At 38.5% G+C, this 14,216-nt stretch overlaps 3 protein-coding genes and 1 non-coding gene across 4 annotated transcripts; 3 read left to right on the top strand and 1 right to left on the bottom strand.

The window, feature by feature from the left end:
• Nucleotides 1-2,044: 2,044 nt before the first annotated feature.
• LOC113287632 (callose synthase 12-like) lies at nt 2,045-8,478 on the top strand. The gene is made up of 4 exons (XM_026536426.1): nt 2,045-7,572; nt 7,712-7,799; nt 7,984-8,071; nt 8,182-8,478. The coding sequence occupies exon 1, from the start codon at nt 2,196-2,198 to the stop codon at nt 7,551-7,553; it is 5,358 nt and encodes a 1,785-aa protein (XP_026392211.1). The 5' UTR covers nt 2,045-2,195; the 3' UTR covers nt 7,554-7,572; nt 7,712-7,799; nt 7,984-8,071; nt 8,182-8,478.
• On the top strand, nt 5,194-5,274 carry LOC113292249. The gene has a single exon (XR_003331742.1). It is a non-coding gene; the product is annotated as a small nucleolar RNA J33 (small nucleolar RNA).
• Nucleotides 8,479-8,977: 499 nt separating the features above from the next.
• Nucleotides 8,978-10,185, top strand: LOC113285679. The gene is made up of 2 exons (XM_026534473.1): nt 8,978-9,356; nt 9,717-10,185. The coding sequence occupies exons 1-2, from the start codon at nt 9,185-9,187 to the stop codon at nt 9,995-9,997; spliced, it is 453 nt and encodes a 150-aa protein (XP_026390258.1). The 5' UTR covers nt 8,978-9,184; the 3' UTR covers nt 9,998-10,185.
• Nucleotides 10,186-10,547: 362 nt separating this feature from the next.
• Nucleotides 10,548-13,466, bottom strand: LOC113290819. Its single transcript, XM_026540412.1, has one exon. The coding sequence runs from the start codon at nt 13,464-13,466 to the stop codon at nt 10,548-10,550; it is 2,919 nt and encodes a 972-aa protein (XP_026396197.1).
• Nucleotides 13,467-14,216: the final 750 nt, after the last annotated feature.

Raw genomic sequence — 14,216 nt, 5'->3', positions numbered from 1 at the left:
CAGTTTTAATTTCAATAGTACTTTACATCGGTCAGTCAAGAAAATGATGCGTCAATCATCCACAACTTTACTGAGCTTGACCATAAACCAATGCAAATTATAATTTTCTTTCCCGGGAACTAATGCATACGCAAAAAAATAAAACCCTGCAAAAAGAAAAGTAAAAATAAGATTCTAATTAAACTACAAGGAATAAACAATACATATCTCTTTGTACTGGTACTAGATTTGGAAAGAAAACTCAGAGAACTAAAAGAAACTCAAAGAGTTGCGGAACAAAATAAGAAACTAAACTTTGCATATAGGGTAATAAAAAAGCCGAACAGAAAAAATAAAATTTGGCACGTAAAAAACTTTTCAACAAATATGTACCATAAAACAGTTACCTTGATGGCCATTAAGACCGGTCGCAACCATTAGACTCCTTTTAAACCTTATAGTAAGAAATGTGGCATCACAAAAAATTTTCAAAAAAACAAAAAGCATGACTTTAAGAAAAATAAAAGTAAACCAAATCAAACAGATGCTCAAAAGAAATGTAAACAAAAAGAATGTAGTGACTTATCAACCAAATAAACACGATTACAAAATAGATTCAAAAATCAACAAAAATACTAAAACGCGAATAAAAATAAATAAAATTAACCACAAATAAGTCACATAATGTGCAATAAAGAAAATGATAATAGGAAAAAGTTACTAATTGAGAAAGCAAAGAGTGAAAAAAAAAGAAGAGACAAATCAAGAAATCGAGTTGATCATCATATGATTCAGTTGAAACAAAGAAAACCAAAATCAAGCCGAGAAGGTGATAATACGACTTGGTGTTCAAATCTGGACTAGGTCCCGAAGTTTTTCTGCATTTGTGGTTTTCTCGTTCACAAAAATTCTCATATCTATGTTATTTATTTTTCGCATTATATTGTTTATCTTTATAATTGAAATATCACAGGTTGTATTCATTAAAGGGAGGGGAATTTTAAATCTTTAAGAAAAATAATTACAAATCTTGTGCGGACAATGGACCCGAGATAATAATGTTGTCCAAAATCATGAAAAGACATTAGCAGTTAAACCAGTTTTATAGGTGAATCATCAATAACCAGTAATTCCTAATTTTTATATAACGATGCTAATAGTTCGTTTGGATACCAGAAGCAGAATTATTTCTGCTTCTCCAGAAATAAAAGTCAGAAACAAAATTATTTTGCTTCACGAAAAATTAATTTTTCAGTTTGTAGATACGTTCTAAAATAATATTCCCAAACTAATTTATGATTGTTGGATTTCCGGTTGTCGAAAAATAACTTCTCAATACACATCCAAATACTATACGAAAGGAATCGGTAACCTTCGCATGCGCTACATGAATATGACCATGGCCACCTTACCACTCATGGAAAAGCTTTGGTGTTATCCTTTTCTACCTGTTGTGTGTCGCTGATGATGAAAAAGTGGCTGACGACTAAAGTCTACAGCATAGTCAATTTTATGTTCGTAACATAACCCCACAATGGGTTCCACACATACTATAAAAGCACACAAACAGTCAAAAAGAGCCGTTGCTTTTAAGCTAAGCTCCTTCGGTGACTCACACTTTAATACCGAATAATACCCCTGTCAGAAAACTTAATTCCTTATACACCCCCACTCACGTGCCACTAAAAGCGATTATCTTAAGACTTTTGAAAAGTAACGACAGTATTCCACGCTAAACAGTTGATTCATTTTCCCACTCTCTGTTCGCATAACCTTAATTTCTTACAGTCCTCTCTAATTACGACCATCATCTCTCCAATCCTGGACCCCATCCTCCTCGATCTCCACATAAAAAATCACAGCTCTTACATGAAATGAAAGAGTACGAACACCTCAGGTGAAAAAAAGCATATTCTTCCTCCTCGTTGCCCCCACCAGAATAAGGTTTTAACTTAAAAAAATAAATTACTGCGGTAGACCCTACTCTCCCCCACACTCTCCCCAGTTCAGCAAAAAAATCCAAAACAACGGTTTCCAAAACCTCAAAACCCATCTCTCTCTCTCTGTAGTTTGATTGGTTGCCTCTTTCTCTTCAGTTCAGTCGTATTTCTTTCTTTTAGTAAAAACTTCATCTCTGAAACTCTCAAAACACCTTCAACTCAAACTCTACTTGCTGTCTTCTCTTTGCTTCTTCTATCTTGTTTCTTCCAGATGCCATGGCGAATCTCCGGCACCGAACACAACCACCACATAACCGGCCACCACTTCATCACGGAGTACCAAACAGTAACCCTAATCCAAGAAGAGCATACAACATCATACCGATACATGATCTAATAGCAGACCATCCATCGTTACGTTATCCAGAAGTAAGAGCAGTAGCCACAGCACTTAAAACAGTTGGAGACTTAAGAAGACCTCCGTTTATTCAATGGAGAGATGAGTATGATTTACTTGATTGGCTAGGTTTTTTCTTTGGTTTTCAAGCAGATAATATTCGGAATCAGAGAGAACATTTAGTACTTCATTTAGCTAATTCACAGATGAGGAAACAACCTCCGCCTGAGAATGTTGATTCTCTTGATTTGACGGTACTTGCTCATTTTCGTAAGAAACTGCTTTCTAATTATACTTGTTGGTGCTCTTATTTGGGAAGGAAATCTAATGTTTTCATTGCTGATAGGTATTTAGATCCTAGAAAAGAGTTATTGTATGTTTGCCTGTTTCTGTTGATTTGGGGAGAATCTGCCAATATTCGATTTGTTCCTGAATGTTTATGTTATATTTTCCATCATATGGCTAAGGATTTGAACATGATTTTAGAAGAGTATCCTGATCCGGAAACTGGTGCGCCGTTTATTCCTTCTATTAGCGGTGAGAATGGGTTTTTGAATCTTGTTATTACTCCATTTTATAATATTCTTGGTGAGGAAGTTAAGAATAGTAGAAATGGTACTGCTCCTCATTCTGCTTGGAGGAATTATGATGATATTAATGAGTATTTTTGGAGGAGACGATGTTTTTCGAGATTGAAATGGCCTATTAATACCTCAAGTAATTTTTTTACAACTAAAAAGCAAGGGAAAGGGGTTGGCAAAACTGGGTACGTTGAACAAAGATCATTTTGGAATATATTTCGAAGTTTTGATCGGCTTTGGATTTTGCTCATATTGTATCTTCAAGCTGCTATAATTGTTGCATGGGGAGGTCAACAATTTCCTTGGCAAGCATTGGTTGATAGAGATGTTCAGGTATCAGTTCTTACTATTTTTATAACCTGGTCAGGTCTTAGATTTCTTCAAACAATACTTGATGCTGGAACTCAGTATAGTTTGGTTTCAAGGGAGGATGTTTTACTTGGTGTAAGAATGGTGCTAAAATGTTTTGTTGCAATTGGGTGGATAGTTGTCTTTGGTGTTTTCTATGGAAGGATTTGGTCCCAGAGAAACTATGACAGGTCCCGGATAAACTTTGATGGTAGATGGTCAGATGAAGCTAATCGTAGGTTACTGAATTTCTTATGGGCAGCATTGGTGTTCGTAGCTCCAGAGGTTTTGGCTTTGGCTCTGTTTATTATTCCTTGGGTTAGGAACATTCTTGAAGAGACCAATTGGAAGATCTTTTATGCTTTCACGTGGTGGTTTCAGACGCGAACTTTCGTGGGCCGTGGTCTCAGAGAGGGACTTGTTGACAACCTAAAGTATACGACCTTTTGGTTTTTCACTTTGCTTTCAAAGTTCTGTTTCAGTTACTTCCTACAGATTAAACCCTTGGTCAATCCTACAAAGGCCATTTTAAAGCTCAACAGGATAGAATACAAGTGGCATGAGTTCTTTTCTAACACCAACAAGTTGGCCATCGGTATGTTATGGCTTCCAGTGATTCTTATCTATCTCATGGATTTGCAGATTTGGTATTCCATTTTCTCCTCCCTTGTTGGGGCAATGGTTGGGTTATTCTCGCATTTGGGAGAGATCCGTAATATTGAACAACTGAGACTTAGGTTTCAATTCTTCTCTAGTGCAATGCAGTTTAATCTTATGCCTGAGGAACAGTTGTTCAACGATAGGCGTTCATTGAGGAGCAAAGTGAATGATGCTCTGCACCGGTTGAAGCTTCGATATGGGCTGGGGCGGCCTTACAAGAAGATCGAAATGGACCAGGTGGAGGCCACCAAGTTCGCTATGATATGGAATGAGATCCTTATGAATTTCAGGGAGGAAGACATTATTTGTGACCGTGAGCTTGAGCTCATGGAACTGCCACAGAATTCTTGGAAAATCAGGGTTATCCGGTGGCCTTGTTTACTTTTGTGTAATGAATTGCTGCTTGCTCTCGGGCATGCAAAAGAGTCGGGTCATTATTCTGATAGGGCTCTCTGGTTTAAGGTCTGCAAGAATGAGTATAGAAGGTGTGCCGTCATTGAAGCTTATGATAGCATCAAACACTTACTTCTAGAGATCATCAAACCTCGTACAGAAGATCATTCAATTCTTGAAAAGTTGTTTTTTGAGATTGATGAAGCTCTTAAGTATGGGAAGTTCACAGAGACGTACTTGACGAAATTATTGCCAGATATTCATGCCAAATTTGTTGCCCTCGTTGAGCTCCTGCTCAAATCTGAGAAAGATTTGTGCAAAATTGCCACTACATTGCAGGCCCTTCACGAGATTTACATCAGAGACTTCTTAAAGGTGAAGAGGACCCAGGAGAAGCTAAAGGAGGATGGGTTGGCAAGTCTGAAGGATGCATCCAGCAAGGATTTACTATTTGATGATGTTCTCGAAATACCGGATGAAGAAGATGATGTTCCCTTCTATCGCCAGCTACGGCGTTTGCATACTATTCTCACTTCCAGGGATTCATTGCATAATCTACCAGTAAATCTTGAAGCACGACGTCGTATTGCTTTCTTCAGCAATTCCCTGTTTATGAACATGCCTCGTGCTCCAGAAGTTGAAAAAATGATGGCTTTCAGTGTTTTGACTCCTTATTATAATGAGGAAGTCGTGTACGGCAAAGAACAATTGCGAACTGAGAATGAAGATGGTATATCTACCTTGTTTTATTTGCAGAAGATTTATGCAGATGAATGGAGCAACTTCTTGCAACGCATGCACAGAGAGGGTATGGTCGATGAAGAAGAGATCTGGACAACCAAGTTGAGGGATCTACGTCTTTGGGCATCTTACCGAGGCCAAACACTTTCACGTACTGTAAGAGGAATGATGTATTACTATAAGGCTCTTACGATGCTGGCATACTTAGATTCCGCATCTGAAATGGACATTAAAGACGGAGCAGTTGGACTTTCTTCCATGAGAAGAGACAGTGGTTTAGATGGTCTAGGGTTGCATGCGTCACAATCTTTGCATACTTCACAGTCTTTGCAAGGTGGTCTGAGCAGGGCAAGTAGCGGAGTAAGTGTGTTATTTAAAGGCCACGAATTTGGGGCTGCTATGATGAAGTTCACATATGTAGTGGCGTGTCAGATCTACGGGACACAGAAAGCAAAGAAAGACCCACGCGCTGAGGAAATTTTGTATCTGATGAGGAACAATGAAGCTCTTCGAGTGGCCTATGTTGATGAGGTTCCAATTGGGAGGGATGAAATGGCATATTTTTCTGTTCTTGTGAAGTATGATCAGCAGCTGAGGAGGGAGGTAGAGATTTACAGGATAAAGTTACCAGGTCCTTTGAAGCTTGGAGAGGGTAAACCAGAGAATCAGAACCATGCAATTATCTTCACTAGAGGTGACGCGATTCAGACCATTGATATGAACCAGGATAACTATTTTGAGGAAGCTCTGAAGATGCGTAATCTACTGGAGGAATATAGCAAATATTATGGCATTCGTAAACCTACCATCTTAGGAGTTCGTGAGAACGTCTTTACTGGTTCTGTATCTTCCCTCGCTTGGTTTATGTCTGCTCAGGAGACAAGTTTTGTCACCCTAGGTCAGCGTGTTCTTGCAAACCCTCTTAAGGTGAGAATGCATTACGGGCACCCAGATGTGTTTGACAGGTTCTGGTTCTTATCTCGAGGTGGCATTAGCAAGGCTTCAAGAGTAATCAACATCAGTGAAGACATATTCGCGGGTTTCAATTGCACGTTAAGAGGCGGTAACGTGACACACCATGAATACATCCAAGTTGGCAAAGGAAGAGATGTTGGGTTGAATCAGATATCAATGTTTGAAGCTAAGGTTGCTAGTGGCAACGGTGAACAAGCTCTTAGTAGAGATGTTTACCGATTAGGTCATAGACTTGACTTTTTCCGGATGCTTTCATTTTTCTACACTACTGTTGGGTTCTTTTTTAACACGATGATGGTGATTGTTACTGTTTATTCATTTGTTTGGGGGCGACTTTATCTTGCTCTCAGTGGCATTGAGGGCTCCATGAAGAATTCTTCCAATAATAAAGCATTTGGTGCAATCCTCAATCAGCAGTTTGTGATCCAGCTTGGTATGTTCACTGCCCTTCCAATGATTGTGGAATATACTCTCGAGCATGGCTTCCTTCCGGCTATATGGGATTTCTTGACGATGCAACTTCAGCTGGCATCTGTTTTTTACACATTCTCAATGGGTACTCGCACCCATTACTTCGGCAGAACCATTCTTCACGGTGGAGCTAAGTACCGAGCAACAGGCCGTGGTTTTGTTGTGGAGCACAAAAGCTTCAGTGAAAATTATAGACTCTATGCTCGTAGCCATTTTGTGAAAGCCATAGAGCTTGGTATCATACTAACAGTATATGCTGCACACAGCCCAATGGCGAAAGATACTTTTTTTTACATTGCCATGACAATCACGAGCTGGTTTCTGGTAGTATCATGGATTATGGCACCCTTTGTTTTCAACCCTTCAGGATTTGATTGGTTAAAAACTGTATATGACTTTGAGGAATTCATGAGTTGGATATGGTATAAAGGTGGGGTGTTCACAAAAGCTGATCAGAGCTGGGAAACATGGTGGTATGAAGAACAAGACCATCTGAGAACAACGGGCTTGTGGGGGAAGTTGTTGGAGATAATTCTGGATCTGCGTTACTTCTTTTTTCAGTATGGGGTTGTATACCAACTTGGAATTTCCGATGGAAAGACCAGTATTGCAGTTTACTTACTTTCATGGATTTTCGTGATCTTCGTTGTCGGGATCTATGTGATAATTGGATATGCTCAGGACAAGTACGCTGCTAAAGAACACTCAAAATATCGCCTGGTTCAGTGGGTTGTGCTTCTGCTTACAGTTTTTATAATTGTTATCTTATTGGAGTTCACCGAGTTCGTAGTCCTTGATCTGCTAACGGGGATGTTGGCTTTCATACCTACCGGATGGGGACTACTCTCTATAGCTCAGGTAATCAGGCCGTTTCTGCAGTCGACTGTGTTATGGGACACTGTTGTGTCACTAGCTCGTCTGTATGATGTTCTGCTTGGAATTATCGTCTTGGCCCCTGTAGCACTATTATCGTGGCTCCCTGGTTTCCAGTCAATGCAGACTAGGATACTCTTCAATGAAGCATTCAGTAGAGGTCTTCAGATATCTCGTATTCTAGCAGGGAAATAGTTTAGCGTTGAGTATTGAGGTAAAATCTTGATCTACATTTTAATTTTTGAAATTTCTATCTTCCTACTTGAGTACGTGCTTTGTGTAAAGTATTTGGATCTGTTTTGATATTGTGCACATTCCTAATTATGGATGCTGTATAACATTATGTGCCACAGATTTACAGATGGACCCCAAACTGATTGTACGAAGAGGTGTTCTTGGTCTGTTGCTGACAATGGAGAATTTTTCCCTGCCAATTTTAATGTAAGACTGACAATGCTAATGTTTTTGCAACAGTTTCATTAATTTTGGTTTATCAGTTGCTACTTGATTATGTGTTTTGTGTAATGCCTATTGATTTATTATGTCAACTATTTCTTGGTTTGTAACAACTGTTGATTACGCATAATCCTGACTACCATAGCTGTGTAACCTTGTGATGCCACAGGTTTACTGACCCCCCTAACCAATTGCATAAGAGGGTGCTCTGGTGTGTATTGCTGACAACCAAGATCTCTTCTCTCCTCAGTTGTAATGTAAGTCTGAGAATGCCAAAACAAATTCAAGATCCGTTTTTTGCTTTGGTTCTTCGGTTGACCTTTGCTGCTTTAGTTTTCTGACTTCTGCATTTCCTGTTCATGTTTAGGGTTGCTGTTTTGATATCTGAAATTAAATGGAAAGCCGCATTGTTGGGGATGCAGTTGCTCATCATCATCATCTCCTTATTTTGACATGCATGATTTCTTATATTATATATACTGATTCTTATCTTGGGTTGTAGTTTCTAGAGTCGTACATATCCATTCTTAGCTTAATTAGCTTCTCTAGAATTTCGTTTGTTCTTAGAAGTTCACCAACTGAACTAGCAATGTGAATGTGTATATCACTAGTATGTAAAATTTCTGAATAGAAATGGCATTCCACTTGCTTTGAATTTTCCCAATTTTTTATCTGTCTTCCGATTCTCAGTTCATCTTTAACCAAAAGAGCATAATACTACTCGCCTTGTTGCCAACCGATGAAAGAGGGATAGTCTTGAGTATATTCCGCAAACAGTGATCTACACGGATCTAGCCCATGGCACTATGGGCCTAGGTCTGAGAAAACATAAGGTTAAATATTGCGACAAAAAAAACAGATGCGGAGTAGCTTCGATTAGAAGGTTTAATGTGCTCAATTTTCATAGGGGAAAACGGTGGATTCTCTTTTTTACTTCTCAAGTTGAATGTCTACGCGCACACACACACAAGGTGGAGGTGACATCAGTGACTTTTCTTGTAAAAGAAAATACAAAAAGGGGTTTTGGCATTTATGCTTCTTTCTCTAGGTGATTATTAAATGAAGACTACTTCGATTTTGTAATATTTTTAGGTAGTAGAAGACAGAGTGCATTAAAGAGATAACCTCAACAGCCGATGCATGGATGGCCACTCGTCTCTGAAATACTCAACGAATCTGGCTCCCAGAGAGAGAGAGAGAGAGACTAGTCCTTGCTCTACGAAGAGCACACTGTTGGGCTAGATTTACATTTCTAGGCCGAATGTGATGATTCGGTGTTCTATTATAAAAGAAACACCACACATCAAACATGCACACAACAAAACAAAGAGCCAAGCTTATCAAACAGATAGTGAGAGAAGGATATTAGGATGCAGCGCTTGAGTGAAGAAGCTGTTCTCAACATTCCTGCAAGCAAAGCATGGAGTATGTACAGAGATGATAAGCTAATCAGCAAAATTAACCCAGATATGCTCTCTGGTGCTGAATACATCAAGGGTGATGGCGGCCCTGGCAGTCTCAGGGTGTTCAAGCTTGGCCCTGGTCAGTTCTCTCTCTAGACTTTTCTACACATTCGACAACAAAAACAGTGTTGCATTTGCATGTTTGATTTTCTGTTCTTAAGAGTTTTAAACTATAAAAAAAATTAAGAACATCAGATAAGACTGCGTAATATTGTTCAGAGCACTTTGGATAGATCCTTTAGTTTTCTATGTGGACGCATGCATGAACAATGGCGAGCGTCTCACAGTGGTGATATAACCCTGAAACAAAAATAAATTCTTTCCATATTTCATTACTATACCACTAATGCCTTCCTTTTGAGCCACTGTGTTTCTGTACAAGTGCGAAAGAACAGATGAACAAATTTGTTATCTTTAATATGTGATTGTGTGTACACAGCTGTTCACAGTTACGTCAAAGAGTCGACACAGAAGATAGAGAAGGTGGTGGAGGGACAGTCTGTTACTTATGAAGTAATCGGAGGAGAACTGAAGGACATGTATAATTTCTACAGGGTTACCTTCTCATTTCTTCCAGTACCCGAAAAAGAAGACGAACAATGCATTGCAGAATGGAAATCAGAATATGAACCACTCTCAGCCACCACATCTCCACCAGAAAAAGCACGTGATGCTGCTATCGGATTCCTCAAATCCTTTGAGAAATTTGGACTCTGCTAACAAATGTTGTTAGCATTGGACTTGCCATATAAGATGGTAGTATTCTAAAGGTGGTTTCTCTACTAGTGGGCTCCTTAATTCTAGCACAAATAGAACTTTATCACAGTTCATCTAAAATGAAATTTGTGTGGAGAGATCCAGTACTAAATATTATCCCCCTAATAATCAATATGTTGGTTTAGAAGTCAGTAATCCTTTCTTTTTACTGTTAAACCTCCTAAAAACACATTCCAAAAAGTAAAAGCAATTAAAAGGCTTAAAAATTGATCCACAACAATTAGCATCCACTTTTATTATTTCTCCCCAGAACCAATTACATCTTGCCTCTAAACACAATCAGTTCATCTTCTTCAAGAATATCATAAACTAAATATACAACCATTTCTTAGATGCTTGTTTTACAGACTATGAATCACTACTAAGAAATATAGAAATTAAAAAATGAGAATTTCATACCTGTCAAAACATGCCTTTACCTGTATCCACTAGTATGGAAGAAGACCCTAGTATAAAAAACGGGAAAAGTTTGGATGTGTGGATAGTTGCCCTTTTACAGTCCCTCACTGCTATCAATAGGTACCATCTCATATACTGACTGCTGTTTAAATCTCTGAGGAAGTATGCACCTACCACCAAACCTCTGTTGGAAGTAAATGAGGCCAGCAAATAGCAAACTTACACAAATGATAATAACATCCCATGCGGTGGAAAAAAAATCTCCAGTGTGCTTTGCATAAATCTCAAACTCAGGATTCACATTTGCATAACTGCGAAGCCTGTAGAGATCGTATGCATGTGGTAACGACCGGACTATGCTGGTTCCAAAATAGAATAGAGGAGAAAGGGCCATATCCTTCGAGTTTGAGAATATGTTGAGCAAGATTTGGGGTAGTAGAAAATTGTCCCGCACTAAACCGGCATAAGATCTCATGTCCCTCAAGATAGAATGACTCTGGTAACTAGCAAGAATATGTCCATGGAGTTGTGGAGCCCGACTATAATGATTTTTGAACCAGTGGATCATCAAAGCAATCAACGCGCCGATTATAAACAATGGTAGCGAAACACACAAAGAGTTCTTTTCTGCATTCCATAATCCCTTTTGGCCTTCATTACTCATTCTCGTTGACCAAGTTAATTGGAGAAGTCTGAACTGCAACAAGAAAGCTACCATTGTAACTACCCTCACAATCACCTCATTCACCTCAAGCCATCCACCACTACCAATCAAGACATGCTGACGGTAACGACTTGTAAAGAACAAGGCTTCAAAGTTCAGAACTAGAGGTATCATGTGGCCCAGAGTAAGAATGACAAGCATCACAATTGAGATGGATGAAATCACATCAGGATGTTTCTTTACGTAATAGAGCTGCAACCCAACAAATACACAAGCTAAAGTGTTAGATATCAGAACCATGGTAATTTCCAAATCCATTCTCCAGATGGATTCTTTTGCCTGGGTTGAGTACATTGCCCTTGAAGACAACTCTAAATTCTCAAAGTGAAGAGAGTCTGTTTTTGGTCTTGTGCTTTGTATTGATCCCTTGACAGTCTCTCCATTATTCGAATTCAATGGAGGGAACTGAATGCTAATGCTGATGTTACAATCCATTGAATCGCTTATTGTTGAGTTCTGATGATTTAACCATAGCCTCCGACAACCCATCATACACAAGCTTCCTGTTTTAGTGTCGTAGATGCCTTCTGCTGAAATATCATATGGTTTGTTCTGATTTACGGGCATATTATTTGGAGAGAGCCTTCCCGCCAAACTGAAACCCGGAGGAGGCCCGAAGCTTATCACGTAGCTGATATTAAGAAGGCGGCTGCGGCTGTGGTTAGCATGAAGTATTCCAGGCCCCTGGTACACAAAACCCAGTCTATGAATATGAGGAAGGCTGTTATAAAATTCATCACCAACAGATAGAGGGGCCGAGTACCCCCAAGCCACCTTTCCCTTACTATCTTTAACTGACATGTCGAATCTCATGTCATATGAGTAGCCGTCAGGATATTTCTTTCCAATATTTTTCAGGGACTTCTTCTCCATACACGAATTAATCACAGTCCCATTACCAGTATACACATATCTCAAACCTTGAACACGCAACATTCCACTAGCAGAACTTTGAAACAAAACTTTATCAAAATAACCCGACTCATTCACTGTTTTATTACTCCATATTTCTCCAACAACAGTACTCCTACTTCTGACCGACAGAGCAGCAGGGAATCTCAAACTCAACCTAATAGAACAATTACCGACAGATGCACTGGCCAAAGAATCCGTAAAATTCAAAATCCTACAAGCAATTACATGTAGCTGATTCTTCTCCTCATCCCAAACACCTTCCCCAACCAATGTTGTACTAGGAATCAAAGCATCATGATACCCAAAGTAAGTCCCATTTTTAAAACCAACCAATAACCTCAACCTTTTCTTATCTGGTGAACACTGAATTCCACTGAAAGACATAGAATCCGGCAAAAAATCTATACTCCTACCAAGAACATTACAATTACCAGCATCAACACAACCATTTTCATACTCCAATTGAAAGCCATTACTCGATCTAATCAACGCCGAACATATCCCCCCAACAGAATCAAAACCAAGAGACGACAACAATTCCTCATCCTTACTCACATTCTCAAACCCATTCTCATACTCCTTCAAAGATAAAGAGTAATTATAATTCCTCTGAGAAAATGCTAATATAGATATAGGTTCAAAGTAATTGACACTATCATCAGTATTACCCACACTCTCCAAAGTACCAGTGATCAAACTAGTCATAATAGTCGAATTATTAGGATAATCAAGCTTAAACACACCAGAAAGTTCAAGCATATTACCTTCTTTTGAGTAAGTACTAGCTGATCCCACCATACAAAGCTTCCCAGTAGATTGTGAATAAAAACCTTGTAAAGTAAAACTTAATCTATTCCTCCCCAATCTATATCTAGGACCTCCTCGATATCGAAATTTACCATGTCGATATGCGCCACCACCACCACCGTAAGTCGTTCTATTCAAAGCAGTGGGATATCTTGCTGATCCAAAGAAAATCAAGGTTGCTTCAACTTTCTGAATACCTTCTGTATCAGTACTGTAAAGATTCCGAGTGCGAAAAACTAACGATTTTGGGGAATTAAATGAAGATTGAAGATTCTGAGAAAGAAATTTATCACCACCATTGTAATATCCATTTTGTAGTTGAAGGAATTCTGATGGTGATAGGTTTATATTCTTTGATTTAGATTCAGGGACTATTGAATTACAGTGGTCACTGTAAGTGATTTTAATAGAAGGGGCTGAATTCTGAAAGGTTGGATCAATTTGATATGAAGTAGTAATGGAGATATTCAAGATGAATAAGAGGATTATTATGATAAGGATTAGTGTTAATGAAGAAGCCCTAACCCTAAAACTTGATTTTGTTGATGGAGATGAAGTCGTCGCCATTGGCAGTAGAAACTACGTCAGACGACCACAGCAGGCAGTGTGTGTGATTTTGAAATTTTTCATTTCCTTTCCTCTCTCTCTTATTTCTAGAGTTAAACGAAGAAAATTATTTTATATTTATACTCGCCGGCTTCGACGGAATATATGACATCGTCACTGCCAACGGAGGTAAAACATGAGCATCGCTTGTTCTACTCGCCGGCTCTTGGCAGAATAAACTACGTTACTGCCATTTACACTGGATGAATCGTTTTCTCGGGAAAAAAATATGCAAAGGCTTTATTTATTTATTATTCCCTTTGAATTTTTTGTAGTTCCATTCAAAATACTTGGCGATATAATTAGCGTTTTTATATTTTTCCACAAAATTACCAATAATATTTTTAAAATTTTATCTTGGAATAATAAGATTATTCTTAACATAGGAATTGCAATTAATGTTTGAAGATTTTCTTTTGATTACAATTAATGCTCGAAGATTTCTAGATGTAAAAAAATTAGCCTCTTTTTTAATATGGGTGAAAACTCCAAATCCTTGTATAAACTGGAACAAGTGGATTTATTTATTTATTTTCGTTATAAGAGACCAAACAGTTGAACTCTACATCTTGCAAAGTCGAATATAAATGTTTTTAATCAAGATGCGATTATGAGTGAACTATTACTCTAGTCTCTTCACTACTTCTTACAATGTGATTTCAGGTTTGGACAATTTGAATTTTACTGATCAATTCGATGACCAACAAAGAG

This window comes from Papaver somniferum, chromosome 6, assembly GCF_003573695.1.
Source record: "Papaver somniferum cultivar HN1 chromosome 6, ASM357369v1, whole genome shotgun sequence".
Lineage (NCBI taxonomy): Eukaryota > Viridiplantae > Streptophyta > Magnoliopsida > Ranunculales > Papaveraceae > Papaver > Papaver somniferum.
Note: the sequence above shows the minus strand (reverse complement) of the source record. Positions and strands in the feature narration are given on the sequence as shown.